Here is a 21,484-nt window from a genome sequence, read left to right on the forward strand (position 1 = left end):
GCCATAAATGGATATATTGGTGGTTCATTTTTTTATTTTTTGACTATATTAAGAATCATTATATTAACAATGCTATAATGAAATTGCTTGTATATGTCTCCTTATACACATCATGTAATTCTTTTTTAAAATTGATAAATTTTAGAGAGACAAAGAGAGGAGAAAGGAGGAAGCATTCATTTGTTGTTTCACTTACTTGTGTATTCATTGATCATTTCCCCTGATGAGGAATTGAACCCACAACCTTGGTGTTTCAAAACAAAGCTCTAACCAACTGAGCTAACTGGCCAGGGCCCTAGTGATCTCTTTAGTACAGATTACTAAAAGCAGAATCCCTTTGTCAAAGAATATTCCCAATCTAAATTTTTAGATATCCCAAAATTGTTTTCCAAAGTCACTTTATCATTTTACAGCCTTATCAGTGGTATATAAGCAGAGTAGCTCCTGACTACCAGGTGCTGGGTGATCTCTGCCCTTTGGGTGCTTAATAATGATGAGTGTGCCATACAAATAGCTATCTTCAATATAACATGATAGGTTCTATAATAGCGTGCTAAAAGAGAAACACGGTATCTCTTTTTGAAATGTTCTGGATAGTCAAATTCAGCACTGCACAATAGAAATATAGTGTAAGTCACATACATAATTTAAAACTTTATAGTAGCCACATTAACAAAGTAAAAAGAAACAGGTAAAATTAATATATATCCAAAATATTATCATTTCAACATGTAATCAATAAAACATTAATTAATCAGATATTTTACATTCTTTTATACTAAGTCTTTGACTCTGACTATCCCTATTTCAAATCTTGATAGACACATGACAGGTGGCTACTGTATTGGGCAGTATAAACTTAAATCATTTAGCACACATTTTCTATATTTACTTCTGAAACATTCCTGTGATCTCTCCCTTATAAGTGAATATTTGCCTTTTGAAGGGGAATGGAAAGGGTAAACATTATCAATTATGAATATTACTAGAGACTATAAGTCTACTCAAGAGAAAGAAGTCCAAAATCCTACCAATGAGTGCAGAGAAACTACTGCCAAGAGACTTGGAGGTGCTGCCTGTGGAAATGTGCAAGCTAAGTAGCTCTGCTCCTGGAGTCAGGCTACTGTGAGATTCAAGGTGTTTGATTCAGTTTTGCAATTGGGGAGAGCAAGATAATCCATTTGTTACCTAACTTTGTAATAAATTTTTAATTTCAGAGCATAACTTCTTGCACTTGGCTAAACAGAAAAGGTAATAATTATAAAATATACAAGGCTCAGCACTTGGGTACCTCTGTTAGGAGAGCATTAGGGACTGCCATCCTTAATGAGCTGAAAAGACCTGACTCCTGGAATGCCTACATAGGCATAACATTCTGTGCTGCCATTGAATTTCATTAAATATAGTTCCTGAGAGGTCTTGGCAGTATCCATCTCTACTCATCAAGAATGTATATTTTTATGTATGTCTTTAAAAAAAAGAACTTTATTTGACTTTGGGGTCAAGAGCACTTAGATTAGATCTGTTATTACTAGCAACCCTTATTGTTTCAGTATTTGTGATCTTAGTTTTATCACTTACTTTCTATTCACTTGTGGTTTATTGGCAACTAGTTTGTGAAGTTGGTGAAGACAGAAATAACAAGATTATGGGTCCAATTCTTCTGAGTGTGAGTTTTCCTAACACTCTCTTTCTTGACTGAGCTGCAGTCATGCTGAATTCCTTTATTGTCCTCACATGTTCATGCAAGACTTGGTGTTTTGCGTAATTACTGCTTCTTTCTGCAGGAAGGTTCTTCAACTAGAAGATTTGAATGGGTTCACACCATTCAAATCTTCATTCAAGTATTACCTCCTCCAAGAAGACATCCATATCTATTCTTATATTTTTTATTCATAGCATTTATAACCATCTGACATCACTTTATGTATTTGTTTCCATACAGGTGTATTATATTAATTACATCATATTCATTGTCTATCTGCCTAACCTAGCACTCTCTCATATGAGTTCTGAAAGGCTGGAGATTTTTTATACTTTATTTACTACTGAAAAAATTGTATCTGGCACAAAGTAGGCATTCAAAAATATTTGTTGAATCAGTATATGAATATAATTTAACACTGCCTTATCTGTTCATTATTGGTATACCCTTAATTCTAGCCAAATTATTAGTCTGAGTATAACAAAATATTGTTTATTGCTAACATAACTGAAATGCTACTTATTTAATAATTCAGTTTAACCTGCATATAAGTGAAGTTTTTGACTTCCTATCACAATTCAGTGTTTTGAAGTTCAGTTTGAAGGAGAGAAAAGACCAGTAACCTTGCCGTACTATCTATAGACTGTACCTAGTAAGTTAACTTTCATTATATATTTACACAAATAGATATTGCAAACAGCTCGTTTCCTGGAGAAGACATAGTAAACTCAAAAAATTATAAAGGTTCACCACCCTCAAATTATACTCCACAAAAATTACCCGTACCTCTTAATATGTCTTGATTGGCTAGAAGCAGTCCATTTCACTTGATGGTGAAAAATTAATCTTTCCCTTATTATTTTGAAGTGATTCTCAGCCATGTATTTTCTCTCTCATTTTTCAATGCCCTCAGGAAACTGGCTTAGCTTAAATAAAGTAGATAAAATAGCCCTCTTAGTCTTCAAAAAGAAAGCTACTGTGTCTTTTGTTCCTGTAGCTCATCTAACTCACAAAAGTAACTGAACCAAAGGAATCAAACACATTTTCAATATAGTGTTTAATATTCATCATATTCAAAGTAGTTGTGGCAAAGAATAAACCATATTTTTTATAAAACTTATAAACAGCTTTAAATGGAGCAAGTATGTTAACCCAACCATACTTTGAATCTTTTGGCAAGATAATCTCAGAGATATCACTAACATAGCTTTATTAGCATGCTGGACTGTACCTCACTTAGAACCACTATGATTTGAGTTTCAGTTGTTTCCAATAATTGCAACAGAAATTCATCAGGCAACACTGGCCTTAATCCAGAGAAAAGAGTAGAAAGCAATTAAATGCTTAAAAATTTTAAGGATAAATTAGAAGGTAGGTGTTAGAAATAGCTTTAGCTCCAACTAAACAAGGATGAATGATTTCTAAATAGGCTATCTGTCTGGCTTTCCTGTTTTTGGTCACTAATTCATATACTGTATATGAATGTTAGATATACAAATTAGCCCCTTTCTATCTGCCTAGGAGCATAAAGAAAAATATGAGATGGCTTATGAAAAGGTTCTTTTTTTATCATTGCTTTGGTAATATTTAGTTGATGTTGAAAATTGCAAGTAGAAAACAAATAAAAGGATTTCCCCAGCTTCTGTCCTAGGCACTGTTTCTCCTAACATTCTTTTCCTTCAGTTTCTTCATTCACTCTCACAACTTCAATCATTGCCTCTATGCACATGTGATTCTGCAGTCTTTTTCTCAATTCAGTACTTCTTCAGAACTTCAGACCTCTAAACTTGTCTTGACCATGACTATCTGGATAACCCATTGAACCCTGGAACCCAGCATCTCAAAAGAATAATTCATTGTTTTGTTCCCATCATCTTACCCTGTCCCCAACCAACAAATTATCATTTAATAAACACATGTCCAGCACAAACTACTTGTAGCTGCTCCTGGGCTATGTGTGGAATTCCCTAACTCTATTAATGGTTCCATCATGCTTTCAGTTGCTCAGGTTCAAAACCTTAACCATTCTGGATTTCATCCTTCCTGCACTTTTTCTTGTGCCCACCCACACACAGGTACACATAAACATGAACATACAGCAATACACATATATACATTTACTCACACATGCAGACACAGAGCTAGCCAAATGCTGATATGACATTCACACAATTTCACCTTATAGAATAGTCTTCTTTGCATTAACACTGCCACTGCTCTACTTGAGACACATGTTTCTCACCTAGATCATTGTAATGCCTTCTCAGTTTGTGGTGTTGTCAAATCTTTAGGCCTTGCATTCATCCTTCTTCGCACTATTACTGGATGTATCTTTCTTACACATGGTGTTCTGATGGTATCATTTATTTACCGAGATACCATCAATGTTCCCCATTACTATCAAATTAATCTTCATAAAGTAAACTTGATTGTATCACTCATCTGTCCAAAAAATAGCAATGGCTGCATATGTCCTAGTGAATAGAATCCAAATATCTAAGTGTGGCATTTAGTGTCCTTCACAACAGAGTGGAGGCTAGGTTCCAGAACCTCCCGTGACAGGCAAAAATCTGCAAAGTAGCGACCTTATATTTATTTTATTATTTATATATATTTTAAAGCTTTATAAACCTTCCCCACACTTTTATAAACCTTTCCCAGACTGTTATTAACCTTGCCCACATTCTTATAAACACTTCCTATGCTTATTTTACTGCAAAAATAATTAAAACAATAAATATATAAAAATACCTATATACTGCAAAATCACATGATATAGCAAAAAAAATCCATGATACAAAATTAGATACATACAATTTAAAAATCTGAGATACAATGAAACCCCGAAAAGTGAACCGCGATATGGCGAGGGACAACTGTACAGCCCGAATCTACCCTTCCAGGCTCAACTTCCACTACCATCTACACATAGCTGGACCAAACCCCAACAACTTTCTTTGCCTCAAACATACCCATTACAAGGTCATTTTTTGTACAACCTGCTCCCTTGTGCCATTCATTGCTATCACCTGTCAAAACCCCACACATCCTTCAAGGTCCATCATTATATCATCCCTTAAATTCATTTCTTTTTTTTTTTTTTTTTTTGTATTTTTCTGAGGCTGGAAACGGGGAGAGACAGTCAGACAGATTCCCGCATGCGCCCAACCAAGATCCACCCGGCATGCCCACCAGGGGCAACGCTCTGCCCACCAGGGGGCGATGCTCTGCCCCTCCGGGGCGTTGCTCTGTTGCGACCAGAGCCACTCTAGCGCCTGGGGCAGTGGCCAAGGAGCCATTCCCAGCGCTCGGGCCATCTTTGCTCCAATGGAGCCTCAGCTGCGGGAAGGGAAGAGAGAGACAGAGAGGAAGGAGAGGGGGAGGGGTGGAGAAGTAGATGAGTGCTTCTCCTGTGTGCCCTGGCCGGGAATCGAACCCAGGACTTCTGCACGCCAGGCCAACACTCTACCACTGTGCCAACTGGCCAGGGCCAAATTCATTTCCTTTAAAAACAAAAAATTACCCCTCATATGGTAAACATCACACATATTCATTCTAAAAATAACAGATATTACAGAAGTCATGAAGAAGAAAATAAAAAACTCTCCAACTGCCCTCCATGCTGTTATCATATTCATGTAAAACCCTCCCAGCACTTTTTATCCAGATATCGACAGTTACAGACACACACTATAGATCATATTATTTATACTGTTTAATGGCCTGATGGTTTTAATTTGATGCATTATAAATATTTCCCATGCTTATATAATCTTCTACATCATGATTTATTAGCCATCTAATCCTGTATTATTTATGATATCACCAGTTATTTAATTAATATCTTTTTTATGACTATTTAGATTGGTCATAACTTGATACTAGTTTTTAAATATTATAATAAATAGCTTTGTAGCTTAGTACACATTCATCACTAATTTATAGAAATTGAATTGTTGGCTAGAAGAGTAAGCCAAGTTTTTAAGATTTTTTTAAAAAAATGGTGCTATATTGCCCTCCCAAAAGGTGATTTTTAAAAATACTTCCATCAAGAATGTATGAGAGTACCCATTTTCCTGCATGCCGATCAGCACTGAATGTTTTTCAACCTTTAATAGCAATTTGAACCTGTATAGTGTCAATTTTTTTGCATTATATTATAGCTCTTTTATACTTGTATTACTTCCAACTCCTACCTAATAGGCATCTAGATTTTAACATCTGCAGCAGCTATCACAGGACCTTATGCATTCTAAGCATGCAGGAACTATTTGCTCAATTGAATTGAATTAGAGGCATAGTGGAGATATCTCACACTCTTTCAATAACCTGCCCACCATCACTGTGCAGTTTGCATATGTAAATAGAGCTACACCACTAAGGGAAATGCACAGAAAGGGGTCACAGCACTGAGGAGCAGAGTCTAACCCCACTGTAGTTGTTTAACTCATACTCTCTAACTTCTATTCTTCAAAAGTTTAGCCATGGTTACTTACAAAAGTGGCTATAGGCATGATGTAGGTATATCATCCAGTTGTTTGGCCTTACTATAAGAAAACTCATCATGACAATTTAGGTACAAAGGGCCAGCTGGTTTACAGACCTTCTCAGCAAGTCTGGAATAAGTTCATGTATGGCTTGTTTTCTTGCAGCAGTGCATTTGTTCGGCCTGACTTGGCAGTTGCAACCAGTTGAAGGACAGCTGTATGAAAATGGAGTTAGCAAAGGGAACAGAGGGACCGAATCCATGGATACTACTTACTCTCCAATTGGAGGAAAAGTTTCCGATAAATCAGAGCAAAAAGGTACAGTGATCAAAGTGATGGATTGATTATTGATTACTTTTCTTCTAATTTGGTCATTAGAACCAAATCTGAGATGGGTTAATGCCACATTAAATTTTTTCATCACTTGAAAGAACTACTCTACGTGGACAGAATAAATACATGTAAATGTCTTCTAAAAGCAAATTGTTCTTTCTCTAGTGCCTTGAGTATAAACCAATTAAACTTCTCAAATGTGTTGGCAATTTTGAAAATAAATAAATATTTACAGGATGGATATTTTAATACAATAGAAATTGCATTTCACATATAACTACCCTGAAGCAACATGAGATTTTGATTAAGTTCTCTGTGTCCAGGCCTAGCATTTATACATAACATTTTACAAAGGGTGTATGGAATTTTCTTCTGTTTATAATAAGAAAAAGTATTTTATGCTTAATATAAGGGTGAATGTTTATGTCAAAATGTGGGGACATGAATTTTTTCTAGTTAGGGCACATGAATTCTTCCCAATTGGAGAAAAGAAAAATAGCACTTTGAGTACTGAATTGTTAAATTTAAACAACATAAGCTTGAACTGCCTGACTTATTTACAATAAATGTCACAATACCCACACTCCCAACATCTTATTCACATTGAATGATCTTAGTCTTAATATTTAAGCATTGAAAATAGCTGAAAATTTGTAAAATAGGATTCAATGTAGAAGAACTTGAGCTATGTCCAATTCAAAAAGTAGAAATTGAAAACAAAATGTAGTGTCTATAGCCATATCATTCTGAATGCACCTGATGTCGTCCTATCTCAGAAAACAAAATATATACCAATCCTAGCCTAAATATTTTTGAGAGATCATATATAAACACATGAGCAAATGAATGATCCAAACCCTGCCATCAAAAAGCTTACAATTTTACAGGGGTGGTAAAAATGTTTTATTTTGGTTCATTAGTTGCAAGTAAGATAGTTTGTTTTGTAGTTGTTTGGGTTACTACTCATTACTTGTGTTTTTAGTTTCTTTGGTGGTGGGGTGGAGTCATTCATGGGTTTTGTTCTGTTTTGTCTTTGTTAACTTTTAAAAAGTAACTTTTCATTGGTCTATGCCTCAGTTAAAATTAATGCTAGGGTCAGGAAAACATTATGGTTCATTCAGGATACAGTTTGCTTTATTTAGAAATGTTGTTTCTAGCCTGGGCTTCCTCCTTCTAGCAATTTTACTGTTGCTGCTGAGAGGGGCTGATGGTAGTACAAGGGTCGGAGATGGCAGAGGAAGGGGTCTGAATACATCTGGACTTGGTCTTTCTCCCTTCTCTCCTGCTATTATATCCCTTTATATCTATCTGCAGGTACAAGAGCCACCTCTTGCTATCATAGGCCTAGGGGTTTCCTGCCATTCACACTCAAAATCGTGAATTATCTGTTTGAAGAAAACTAAACATGTTAGACAGCAGAAGGCCCTCACATAGTTGTGAGGGGTTTCAGAACAGGTCTCCCCAAGCAAGATGTGGCACTTTGGCATGTGGATCATTTTGAGCAGAAGACAATCAAGACCCCAAAACCTCAAGAGAAACTTTTACCTCTCCCCTAAAGAATTTAAATTTGGGGCCTTGCTCATGATAAGAGTTATTACCAGAAATGACATTTTATGACCTATCTATAGGGCAGAGCAAACTTCTAATTACTGAACATCTGCTTTCTTATCATCCTACAAATTACCCTCCTCCCCTCTGAAGCTTCAGAACATCTTACCTTTTCCTTAGGTCAAAATGTCACATACCACCTGACCAGGCGGTGGCGCAGTGGATAGAGCTTCGGACTGGGATGTGGAGGACCCAGGTTTGAGACCCCAAGGTCGCCAGTTTGAGCGTGGGCTCATCTGGTTTGAGCAAAGCTCACTAGCTTGGGCCCAAGGTCGCTGGCTTGAGTAAGGGGTTACTCGGTCTGCTGTAGCCCATGGTGAAGGCACATATGAGAAAGCAATCAATGAACAACTAAGGTGTTGCAATGAAAAACTGATGATTGATGCTTCTCATCTCTCTCTGTTCCTGTCTGTCTGCCCCTATCTCTCTCTCTCTCTCTCTCTCTCTCTCTCTGACTCTCACTCTGTCTCTGTAAAAAAAATGTCACATACCTTGTTTTCTCTTTCTGTCTCTGACTACTCAAGTAACTGCAGTTTTGTACACACAGAATTAATTAATTTTTCTTATTTTCTCTTGTTACTCTCTCTCATGTAGACTTGATTGTTAGACCAGCCAAAAGAACCTAGAAGGGGAAAGTAAAATTTCTTTCTCCCGTAACAGTTGTCTTCAGAGAATATCCATTTATCCATTTTAATTCAGATCTTTGTAATTCTTATCCACCATACAGTATGATGATGATGGCTTAAGTTTATTAAATAATTGCCATGTGGCAAAAATTGCTCCAGGCACTGAACATGTGTCTGGTAACTTTATGGTTCCCATATTCCAAATGAGAAATTGAGGCAATGAGAGCTTAGTAAACTGCCAAGGTCACAGAGCTAGAAACTGGTGGTGTGCTTCCAGAGCTTTGCTTCTTAACTTCCACACTACACTGAAATCTGCATACAAAATATATATAAAAACCACAAGAGACACTTAATACAGTGAAAATGAAGTCCTTGAGTCTATTCATGATATATTTGTGAGAAATTCTATAACCCTGTGTTTTAATGTGTTGTGACAAGTTTCATAAATGAAAAATATTTTTAAGTTTCTGCTCAACTTTAACAACAAATGAGCCAAACCAATTTCAATTAAATACTTCATTAAGAAAAATTACTTAAGAGTTGATGTCATATATACCAAGTTGCTATAATAAACTTCCATTTTATGGAAGTCTAAATAAAATCTTAACTATAACTAGACACTATACTTCTGCTATATTAGGTCTGTACTGCATATTGCTTACCAAGTAGAAACAGAGCTCCTCTTCTGTTAGTCATGTATGTACTAGACTAAACTTTGTATAAGTTGTAACAGAGGCTATTTCAAATGGTCAGATGTCTCCTTTTATGATTTTCTAGCATCACACACCCCATAAGTACAGTCCCAGAAGCTTGTCTTCGTGATGCTGTATGCATTAAAATATAAAACTGAAAACAATATTATTCTTTCTACATTGGTTTCTTTACTTTGCTAGAGAAGTGGGCATTATAGCACTGTAGTTAAGAGCTTGGACTCTGGAGTCACACAGATCTATCTGGCTTTGAATTCTTACGCTGTCACTTACTACCTCTCCAAGTCAGGCATTTAATTCATACAAACTCCCTGAACCACTGTTCTCGTCTGTAACATAATAGTACTGGTTTTATGTAGGGGTTGTGAGAGATAAGTAAGACAATGGAAGCAAAGCATATAATACAGTGCCAGACACATTAACTTAGCAGTAATTATTATTAGGCCAAATGATTGGAAAATTACTTAGAATTTATTGATGTCTTCTTAGGTACTATAGATCCTATTTTCGGACTGTTATCAACCTTTCCATGAATGATGATGGCCTTTCTGGGATTTAGATGTATCATTTTTTTGTTTTTAGTTCTTTTTTAGATGTTTCTTTAAAGTGTGATTTTACTTACCAATTTAACATCTATTATTTTCAAATTGTAATAATCAGAGTGATGGATAAGTAGAATGGTACTTTAAAAATAATCAAATTCCACTAGAATTAGTTCCCTGTTAACAACAGTTACAAGTGTATGCTTCTCATTAGGAAATTAAAGAATTTTCTCACCGCTTAGTCTTCCAAATAAGAAAAAGACATAGACATTTTGATTCATAGACATTTAGGATGCTAAAATTTTCTTTTTGAATTTTATTTGAATAATTTAAATTTAATTTCCATAAGAAAATATAAATCACAACCACATATTGTAATCTACAGGAAAAATTAGTTGTTTGATAAACATTTATATAATTGTAAACATTGTACTAAAAAAGCCTATACTACCTACAAACTTTTCATTACTTACTTTAACTAGTAAACATTATGTAACAATATTAAAAAAGCAACAGATATGAATAAAAGTCCTAGACTTGAGTCATATAATGTCCATAAATTGAAGTAAAAGTAATTGCAGTGTAATCTTTCAACAAATATAGAATGTTAAAATCTTAAAGATTAGTGAGTCCAGCATAATTATTTAAAGATGAAGAAACTGTGGTCTAAAAGCATCAAGAACACAGAGAGATCTAAGAGTAGTATACAGCAGTGGTCCCCAACCTTTTTTGGGCCACAGACTGGTTTAATGTCAGAAAATATTTTCACGGACTGGCCTTTAGGGTGGGATGGATAAATGTATCACGTGACCAAGACAAGCATGAAGAGTGAGTCTTACTCAGATGTAACAGAGAGAATCTGCTCATTTTTAAAAAATAAAGCATCGTTCAGACTTAAATATAAATAAAACAGAAATAATGTAATTTATTTATTTTTGCTCTGCGTACCAGTACCAAAGGGCCCATGGACCAGTACCGGTCCGCAGCCCAGGGGATGGGGACCACTGGTATACAGGACTCATAATTTCACCTCTTCTGTTTTTTTCACCAGTTCATGTAATAATATAACACAAACTAAACATAAAATGTGTTATGGACCAGGAAACATCCTTCTTAGTTCTTCTGTCTGTTGAAATCATTAAAATGACATATAGCTGATTAACAGAATATCAAGTGTTAATACACAGGCACGGGGAATTCATATAAGCAAAGAAATTCAAAAGAATTTCTGAATGAAAGTATATATGTCATTCAAAACTAAGGAGGGGGATGTGAGGCAATTCACAGGAGATAAAAAGAGTTAATGTTTAGTAAACAAATGTTTAGTGCACAGGCTTGAAACAATATGGCACAGAGAAGACTTTGATCAAATGGATCTTCCAGATTCCTCCCTCTCTATCTATGTCTGCTATTTCAGCAAGTTCCAGCAAAGAGGACAGGTCTGTGTTTGGTCTTTGCCCTGGGTAAACAAGGGAGTTATATGATCTTCTGAAAAATAAGGGAGTTGGCTTTGTAGGAGAGGAAAAAATAATTTTACCTTTACCCATCTAGATTCCTGGCTGAGAGACCCCCCCATCTCTATAATAAAAGCACTAAGAGGAAACAAAACAAAAACAGAAGTTTAATAGCATGTATATCTCCTGTATACATAGAAAATACCCAGCCTACCTGAGCAACTGTCCACCATCTTAAATACCATCTCCAACTAAAGACAAAGGAAGATGTTGAGGGAGGAAGTTAGTAATGGAAAGTAAGCACTGTAAAGGGGGAAGGTTGTCTTGTGGATTTAAGTCATTGTCTTTTCCATCTAGAAGAGTGTCTAGAGATTTAGAGTCATCCTACACTTTCTGGTACAAAGAGAGAAACACAACTTACAAATGATTTCACTTATTAATGTAAATGTCTCCTACAGAAAGGGAACTTCCAATGAGTTTTCTAAGCTTATAAATGATTTCACTTATTAATGTAAATGTCTCCTACAGAAAGGGAACTTCCAATGAGTTTTCTAAGCTTGTCTTGTCTCCTTTCAGTTCAAGATAGTCCTTATATCACAGAGGCAAATTTTGGGGTGGCAAATTCTGCTCCCCTTCATCTTGCAAACCATTTGGGTGTAGGAGAGGGACAGTGAAACACTTTTTACAAATTATATCCTACCAGGAAATTACAAATATAAAACAGATAGGAGTCACATTTCTCCTGATAAAATAAGGGGGTAGGAAAGGAGGCAGATTCCTGCCACACCTGTCCTTCCCTTCCCCTTTGTTCTCCATTCTCTTCCCGGCTGCTAAGGCTTTGACAAAAGCTGGGTGAAACTCAGTAGGACTAGCTTATTGCTAAGGTCCCTTCCAGCTGTATACCTTGTGAGTAAGTTGTTGTGGAGACAATGACTACTCAGAGACAAAGTGGAGTGCACCAAGAGACCTAGGGGACACTGCTTCACAATTCCCTACACAGGTTTCATGAGATTGGCCCTGGCCCCCATTTCTTACAGGTATTTATTGATACACACAAATAGAAGCAGAGGTGAGAATGAAGAAGAAAGAAAGGGGAACTTCTTTAGAGCAGACAAAAGGGTAAGGGAAGTAGCTCACTTTTGAGATATCTACCCTGCCCATTGATCAACCAGAATTGCTAATTCTCTCCCTATTGTGCTCTGTACAGCATGGTACTCTGGTACTGTGTTCAGTACTTTCCCAGTCAGTGATGCTACTGTGCCTTTTGCCTCAAGGCACTGAACTCTGTCTCTGTTCTATGTACTTATTTATTCAGGACCTCTACAGTCAGTGAATTAGCTACAGTCAGGAAAATTAGCTATTTCAAATAAAGCCAGACATGTTTTTGCAAAAGGGGTATACTCCTGGGGAGTGGTTGAACTGTATGTCTGTAAAATTTGTAAACCACACTTAAAAGTTCCTGCAGAGAAGAATTCACAGGAGTGACGTCACGGAAATGGCACCGTGAGAAGCGCGTCCGAAAGCTCTCCCCTAAATCACAACAAATTTATCAACTAGAAACAGAAAAATTTATCCTCGGAGCATTCCGGAGTTCCACACAAACTGAAAGCAAAAGGACTGTTATCACTTGAATCTGAGAGACGAGGGTGTGGAGGAAGCTACCGCAGCAGCGACGCTCATTCAAGCCGCGAGGGAGTGCGCCTGCGGTGAGTCAGATCATATACTTGGGAACCGTGAGCCGCCGCGAGCGGCCGACGCGAGCCGCCACCGCGAGCCGCCGCGAGCGGCCACCACGAACCGCCGCCGCCAGCGGCCGCCACGAGCCGCTGCGCGCGCGCCCGGTCCGGTTGAGCACCGCTGACGTTCCCAGCGGCCCGCACACTCCGGTGCCCGGAGTGCCCCATTCGCGCGTGCCTTGGGCATTCCACGCGCCCAGGGCGCCCTACTGGCCCGCACGCCCAGGGGGCTCGATTATCCTGCACCTGGTGCGGTCCAGCCGCCAGCGGCGGGGTGAGCGGGAGAGGCTTGGGAGATCCTCTCCGTGGGCGGGGCACCTCACCCAGCCATTCAAGCTAACAATCAAGCGTTGGGGGAGGGGTGCGCGCGCAGGCAGCCTAAAATACCTTCGGAAACACAGCTGCGACCCAATCACTGAAATTAGCTTAACCCATAAAATCTGCGCATCCTCGGTTCTAATTGATAAGATCTCTCTCAGTTCAGCGATTCAAGACAAGAGGCGTGATATTTTTTAGTGCCTCTCACTAAAGGGGTGGGGGCAACTTGTGATTGATAGAGCCTCCATATTCAGGGATAAACGCTAACAAGAAGGACTTGGCAGATAATAAGGTCTATACTACACTAGTCGTAAGCAGAGACTAGTGCCTCTTCTTCCCTGCAAAAACAGGCTACAAAGTGTGGAAAGCCTGGGTTGAGAAGTCCAACTAAATGATAGGCGCTGAACAATCACCTTGACAACAATTGACTCCCACCCCCGCCTGATTACACTGGAGGCCCTGACTCTCAGAGCCTTTCCCAAAGCCTTGCACTGAGTGGGGATAGAGTGGGGATTTCCCAGCTCTTTGAGCCTCTTACTCCCCAGGCAGAAGCAGTTGCAGCCCTATAGCTGGATCACCAGGCTGCTAATTCAGAAAGGGGGGACTAGGAGAGAGAATCCAGGAAAGCAAACTCTCTCATCGTTGGACCCTGCAAACGCCAACAAGCCTTTACTTCCAGCAAGACTAAAGCCAATTATATGACATTGCCATAGAATCCCATCAACTGCAAATCCCTACCTAAGAGTGACACAGGGGCAGAGCCTGGGGTACAGAGTCACCGACTAGGAAGAGGGAGAGAAAAGAAAAAGGAAGAAGTTAACCTCTCAAAATCAAGAAAAACCCACAGACTTTACAACTTGATCCACTAATTTTTTGTTGTTGTTGTTGTTGTTGTTTGTTTCTTCTATCTTTTTGCCTTTATTTCCTCCACCTTGGTCCTTCTATTCTCTGCCCATCTTATGCTTCCCCTTTCTTGAACTACACTACCCATGAGTGTTGCATTTTATTTTTCTTCTTCATCCTCACCCTCCTTTAAGGTTATACTCCAAAACACTTAACTCTCACTCTCTCATCTTTTGTTTTTTTTTTGTTTTTTTTTGTCTTGCTTTATTTTGTTTTTTTCTCCTCCTATTTTATTTCTTCCTTCGTTTTTCTCTTTTTCTTATTTTTTCCTTTCTATTCGTTTTTTCTTTTCTCATTTTACTTTCCTCCCATATAATCCTCAATCACGAACAAATTAGTTAATTTGGGACTCAAGGCTTTTTTTTGGCTTTATTTCTCTTTTTTGCTTTTGTTTTTATTTTTTTTTCTCTTGTTTGTTTATTTTTGTGGCATTTTGGGCCCTCCCAACCCAAGGTCTCCATTGTATTTAGTCTTCGTTCCACTTAATACAACAGATTTTTACTTATTATTTTTATTTTTTCTTCTTTATTATTCTTTTTTGGTCCTTTTTTCTGATTCCCTCTTATCCCTCTCATTATATCTCTTAGTTGACAATCACTTACAAGCAAATCATCTTATGCTTGTCTAAGATTTTCTTCTTTTTTTTTTTTTTTTTTTTTTGCATTTAGTAGGTCCCTACTCCCTTTTTTTTGCCCCTTGAACTCTTCACCCCAAATCAGGCCCCCCATTATAGGCACGATATTTCCCTGAGGAGGGGAGAGGAGGGAAAGAGAAGAGAGAAAAAAAGGGGGAAATAATAAATTATTACTGTTTTTTTTGTGGGGTGTTTTACCCTTTTTTTTTTCTTTTTACTCTTTATTAATTCTAATTAGTGCTATCAATAAGACCACCCTCAGATGCCGATGAGAAAGAGGAAATCGAATATTATGGATACAAAAGAAAGAGAGGTAACACAAATAGATGTGGAAAAATCTATGGAGAAAAGACTTAACATATTGGAAGCCTTGGAGCTAAATGACAGAGAATTTAAAATAGAAATCTTAAAAATACTCAGAGATATACAAGAAAACACAGAAAGGCAATATAAGGAGATCAGAAAACAACTCAATGAACACAAAGAATATATTACCAAGGAAATTGAAACTATACAAACAAATCAAACAGAAATGAAAAACTCAATTCACGAGCTGAAAAACGAGGTAACAAGCTTAGCTAACAGAACAGCCCAGATTGAAGATAGGATTAGTGAAATAGAAGACAAACAACTTGAGGCACAACAGAGAGAAGAAGAAAGAGACTCAAAAATAATAAAAAATGAGAAAGCCCTACAGGAATTGTCTGACACCATCAGAAAGAATAACATAAGAATAATAGGTATATCAGAGGGAGAAGAGAAAGAAAATGGAATGGAGAATATACTCAAACAAATAATAGACGAGAACTTCCCAAGCCTGTGGAAGGAACTAAAGCCTCAAATTCAAGAAGCAAACAGAACACCAAGTTTTCTTAACCCCAACAAACCCACTCCAAGGCACATCATAATAAAGATGACACAAACCAATGACAAAGAAAAAATTCTCAAGGCAGCCAGGGAAAAGAAGAGTACAACATATAAAGGAAGGCCTATTAGATTATCATCAGATTTCTCAGCAGAAACTCTACAAGCTAGAAGAGAGTGGACCCCAATATTTAAAGCCCTGAAAGAGAGGAACTTTCAGCCAAGAATACTATACCCATCAAAGCTATCCTTCAAGTATGAAGGAGATATAAAAACATTCACAAATACAGAAAAGATGAGAGAATTTATCAACAGAAAGCCCCCACTCCAGGAAATACTAAGGGGGGTTTTCCAACCAGATTCAAAGAACTAAAGAAAACAACACCACAAGTAACAGCTCCACCAAGAACACAATAAAACCAAACTTAAACTGTGACAACAAAGAAAAAAAGGGGGGGGAGAGGATGGAGATTAACAGTAGCAAAGGACGATGAAGTGCAGAAATACTTATAAGATAGGGTACTACAATGAATATGGTAGGTACCCTTTTCATTACTTAATGGTAACCACCCTTAAGAAAACCACCACAAAAACACTTGACTTAAAAAAGGTAGCAACAGAGGAAAGAAGTATGGAACACAAACAAACAAAAACAAATGATAGAAAAACAAAAGAGAAGAATCAAACTAGATACAAAACTAACAGAAAGCAATTTATGAAATGGCAGTAGGGAACCCACAAGTGTCAATAATTACACTAAATGTAAATGGATTAAACTTACCAATAAAAAGACACAGAGTAGCAGAATGGATTAAAAAAGAAAATCCAACTATATGCTGCCTACAAGAAACACATCTAAGCAACAAGGATAAAAACAAATTCAAAGTGAAAGGCTGGAAAACAATACTCCAAGCAAACAACACCCAAAAAAAAGCAGGTGTAGCAATACTCATATCTAATAATGCTGACTACAAGACAGAAAAAGTACTCAGAGACAAAAATGGTCATTTCATAATGATTAAGGGGAAGTTGAATCAAGAAGACATAACAATCCTTAATATATATGCACCAAACCAAGGAGCACCAAAATATATAAGACAGCTACTTATTGACCTTAAAACAAAAACTAACAAAAATACAATCATACTTGGAGACCTCAATACACCGCTGACGGCTCTAGATCGGTCATCCAAACAGAGAATCAATAAAGATATAGTGGCCTTAAACGAAATACTAGAACACCTGGATATGATAGACATCTACAGTACACTTCATCCCAAAGCGACAGAGTATACATTTTTCTCTAGTGTACATGGAACATTCTCAAGAATTGACCATATGTTGGGCCACAAAGACAATATCAGCAAATTTAGAAAAATTGAAATTGTACCAAGCATATTTTCTGATCATAAAGCCTTGAAACTAGAATTCAACTGCAAAAAAGAGGGGGAAAAACCCACAAAAATGTGGAAACTAAACAACATACTTCTAAAAAATGAATGGGTCAAAGAAGAAATAAGCGCAGAAATCAAAAGATATATACAGACAAATGAAAATGAAAATACGACATATCAGAATCTCTGGGATGCAGCAAAAGTAGTAATAAGAGGAAAGTTCATATCACTTCAGGCATATATAAACAAACAAGAGAGAGCCGAAGTAAACCACTTAACTTCACACCTTAAGGAACTAGAAAAAGAAGAACAAAGACAACCCAAAAGCAGCCGAAGAAAGGAGATAATAAAAATCAGAGCAGAAATAAATGAAATAGAGAACAGAAAAACTATAGAAAAAATCAATAAAATAAGGAGCTGGTTCTTTGAAAAGATCAACAAAATTGACAAACCCTTGGCAAGACTCACCAAGGAAAAAAGACACAGGACTCAAATAAATAAAATCCAAAATGAAAGAGGAGAGATCACCACAAACATCATAGAAATACAAAGAATTATTGTAGAATACTATGAAAAATTATATGCCACCAAATACAACAATCTAGAAGAAATGGATAAATTCCTAGAACAATACAACCTTCCTAGACTGAGTCATGAAGAAGCAGAAAGCCTAAACAGACCAATCAGCAGGGAGGAAATAGAAAAAACTATTAAAAATCTCCCCAAAAATAAAAGTCCAGGCCCAGACGGTTATACTAGTGAATTCTATCAAACATTCAAAGAAGACTTGGTTCCTATTCTACTCAAAGTCTTCCAAAAAATTGAAGAAGAAGCAATACTTCCAAACACATTTTATGAGGCCAACATAACCCTCATACCAAAACCTGGCAAGGATGGCACAAAGAAAGAAAACTACAGACCAATATCTCTAATGAATACAGATGCTAAAATACTAAACAAAATACTGGCAAACCGAATACAACAACATATTAAACAAATAATACATCATGATCAAGTGGGATTCATCCCAGAATCTCAAGGATGGTTCAACATACGCAAAACGGTTAACGTAATACACCATATCAACAAAACAAAGAACAAAAACCACATGATCTTATCAATAGACACCGAAAAGGCTTTCGATAAAATATAACACAATTTTATGTTTAAGACTCTCAACAAAATGGGTATAAAAGGAAAATATCTCAACATGATAAAGGCCATATATGATAAACCATCAGCCAACATCCTATTAAACGGCATAAAACTGAGGACTTTCTGCCTTAAATCAGGAACAAGACAGGGTTGTCCACTCTCTCCACTCTTAATCAACGTGGTGCTAGAAGTTCTGGCCAGAGCAATCAGACAAGACAAAGAAATAAAAGGCATCCATATCGGAAAAGAAGAAGTAAAGCTATCACTTTTTGCTGATGATATGATCCTATACATCGAAAACCCGAAGGACTCCACAAAAAGATTATTAGAAACAATAAACCAATAAAGTAGGGTTGCAGGATACAAAATTAACATACAAAAGTCCATAGCCTTTCTATATGCCAACAATGAAATATTAGAAAACGAACTCAAAAAAATAATCCCCTTCACGATTGCAACAAAAAAAATAAAATACCTAGGAATAAACATAACAAAGAATGTAAAGGACCTATATAATGAAAATTACAAAGCATTGTTAAGGGAAATCGAAAAAGATACAATGAGATGGAAAAATATTCCTTGTTCTTGGATAGGGAGAATAAATATAATCAAAATGGCCATATTACCCAAAGCAATATACAAATTTAATGCAATTCCCATCAAAATCCCTATGAGATTTTTTAAAGAAATGGAACAAAAAATCATCAGATTTATATGGAACTATAAAAAACCCGGAATAGCCAAAACAATCCTAAGGAAAAAGAATGAAGCTGGGGGCATTACAATACCTGACTTTAAACTATATTATAGGGCCACGATAATCAAAACAGCATGGAATTGGCAAAAAAATAGACACTCAGACCAATGGAACAGAATAGAAAGCCCAGAAATAAAACCACATATATATGGTCAAATAATCTTTGATAAAGGGGCCAACAACACACAATGGAGAAAAGAAAGCCTCTTCAACAAATGGTGTTGGGAAAACTGGAAAGCCACATGCAAAAGAATGAAACTCGACTACAGCCTTTCCCCGTGTACTAAAATTAATTCAAAATGGATCAAAGACCTAAATATAAGACCTGAAACAATAAAGTACATAGAAGAAGACATAGGTACTAAAATCATGGACCTGGGTTTTAAAGAACATTTTATGAACTTGACTCCAATGGCAAGAGAAGTGAAGGCAAAGATAAATGAATGGGACTACATCAGAATTAAAAGTTTTTGCTCAGCAAGAGAAACTGATATCAAAATAAACAGACAGCCAACTAAATGGGAAATGATATTTTCAAACAACAGCTCAGATAAGGGCCTAATATCCAAAATTTACAAAGAACTCATAAAACTCAACAACAAACAAACAAACAATCCAATAAAAAAATGGGAAGAGGACATGAACAGACACTTCTCCCAGGAAGAGATACAAATGGCCAACAGATATATGAAAAGATGCTCAGCTTCATTAGTTATTAGAGAAATGCAAATCAAAACTACAATGAGATACCACCTCACTCCCGTTAGATTAGCTATTATCAACAAGACGGGTAATAGCAAATGTTGGAGAGGCTGTGGAGAAAAAGGAACCCTCATTCACTGTTGGTGGGACTGTAAAGTAGTACAACCATTATGGAGGAAAGTATGGTGGTTCCTCAAAAAACTGCAAATAGAACTACCTTATGACCCAGCAATCCCTCTACTGGGTATATACCCCAAAACCTCAGAAACATTGATACGTGAAGACACATGTAGCCCCATGTTCATTGCAGCACTGTTCACAGTGGCCAAGACATGGAAACAACCAAAAAGCCCTTCAATAGAAGACTGGATAAAGAAGATGTGGCACATATACACTATGGAATACTACTCAGCCATAAGAAATGATGACATCAGATCATTTACAGCAAAATGGTGGGATCTTGATAACATTATAAGGAGTGAAATAAGCAAATCAGAAAAAAACAAGAACTACATGATTTCATACATTGGTGGAACATAAAAATGAGACTAAGAGACATGGACAAGAGTGTGGTGGTTACCAAGGGTGGGGGGGGGAGGGAGGACATGGGAGGGAGGGAGGGAGAGAGTTAGGGGGAGGGGGAGGGGCACAGAGAACTAGATAGAGGGTGATGGAGGACAATCTCACTTTGGGCGAGGGGTTTGCAACATAATTTGATGACAAAATAACCTAGACATGTTTTCTTTGAATATATGTACCCTGATTTATTAATGTCATCCCATTACCATTAATAAAAATTTATTAAAAAAAAAAAAAGTTCCTGCAGAGAATTCTGTTGTAATTCAAATAATTAATTTCCAGTTTTCTGTTTTATAAATTCAGATTTTGACATCTATGTAGCAATAATAATCTGCACTTAAAAAGCATTTACAATTTCAAAATTCTTTAATGTCTTTTATCCACATAACAATTTTATGCTGTAGCAGCTAATTGTTACCCTTGTTTTACAGTTGAAAATGAAAACACAAGAAGGTTAAGTGCCTTGCATAATAGACTTAACTACAGACAGAGCTGAGATTAGAATCCAATCTCTCTTAACTGTTAGCTTTCCTTTAAATGAAAAAATAGTTTTTTTCTCAAGGCCAGTTGTTTTAGTAACAGCTGTCTCTACTGTAGGTATCAATGCATATAGTCAAATGCGTAGCCCTTCCCTAAGAGTACTTTGCAAATCTTAGATTTCACAGCAAATACTTAGGTTCAGCAAGCACTCCCCATCCCCCTTAACACAGAACACCACACAGATACACACACACACAAATGCACACAAGTACCTTTGGGAACTGAAAGTTAAAAATAGTACAAAATGTACCTTTTATTACCTCCTTTCTTTGTAGACTTAGCTGGAAGGTTGCAGCACATGTATTGCCTTTTTTTTTTTTTTTTTTTTTTTGTCTACAGCCTACTGACATTGGAGGCTATGCAATGACAGTTGTGGACCTTGAATAAGAAGTTTAATTCTAAATTTACTTATAGTTTTACCAATATTTATTCACAGA

General features: G+C 36.8%; 1 protein-coding gene across 2 annotated transcripts in view; it reads left to right on the forward strand.

Annotated features, from left to right (window-relative positions):
- The window catches only part of TENM1 (teneurin transmembrane protein 1), a 1,131,584-nt gene that overhangs the window by 699,189 nt on the left and 410,911 nt on the right, over window positions 1-21,484 (forward strand). For both annotated transcript variants that reach the window (XM_066248720.1, XM_066248721.1), the window contains one exon: window positions 6,358-6,510. In XM_066248720.1, coding sequence (XP_066104817.1) covers window positions 6,358-6,510 — 153 coding nt within the window. The remainder of the gene's footprint in view (window positions 1-6,357; window positions 6,511-21,484) is intronic.

The sequence above is a fragment of the Saccopteryx bilineata genome, chromosome X (genome assembly GCF_036850765.1).
Source record: "Saccopteryx bilineata isolate mSacBil1 chromosome X, mSacBil1_pri_phased_curated, whole genome shotgun sequence".
Taxonomy (NCBI): Eukaryota; Metazoa; Chordata; class Mammalia; order Chiroptera; family Emballonuridae; genus Saccopteryx; species Saccopteryx bilineata.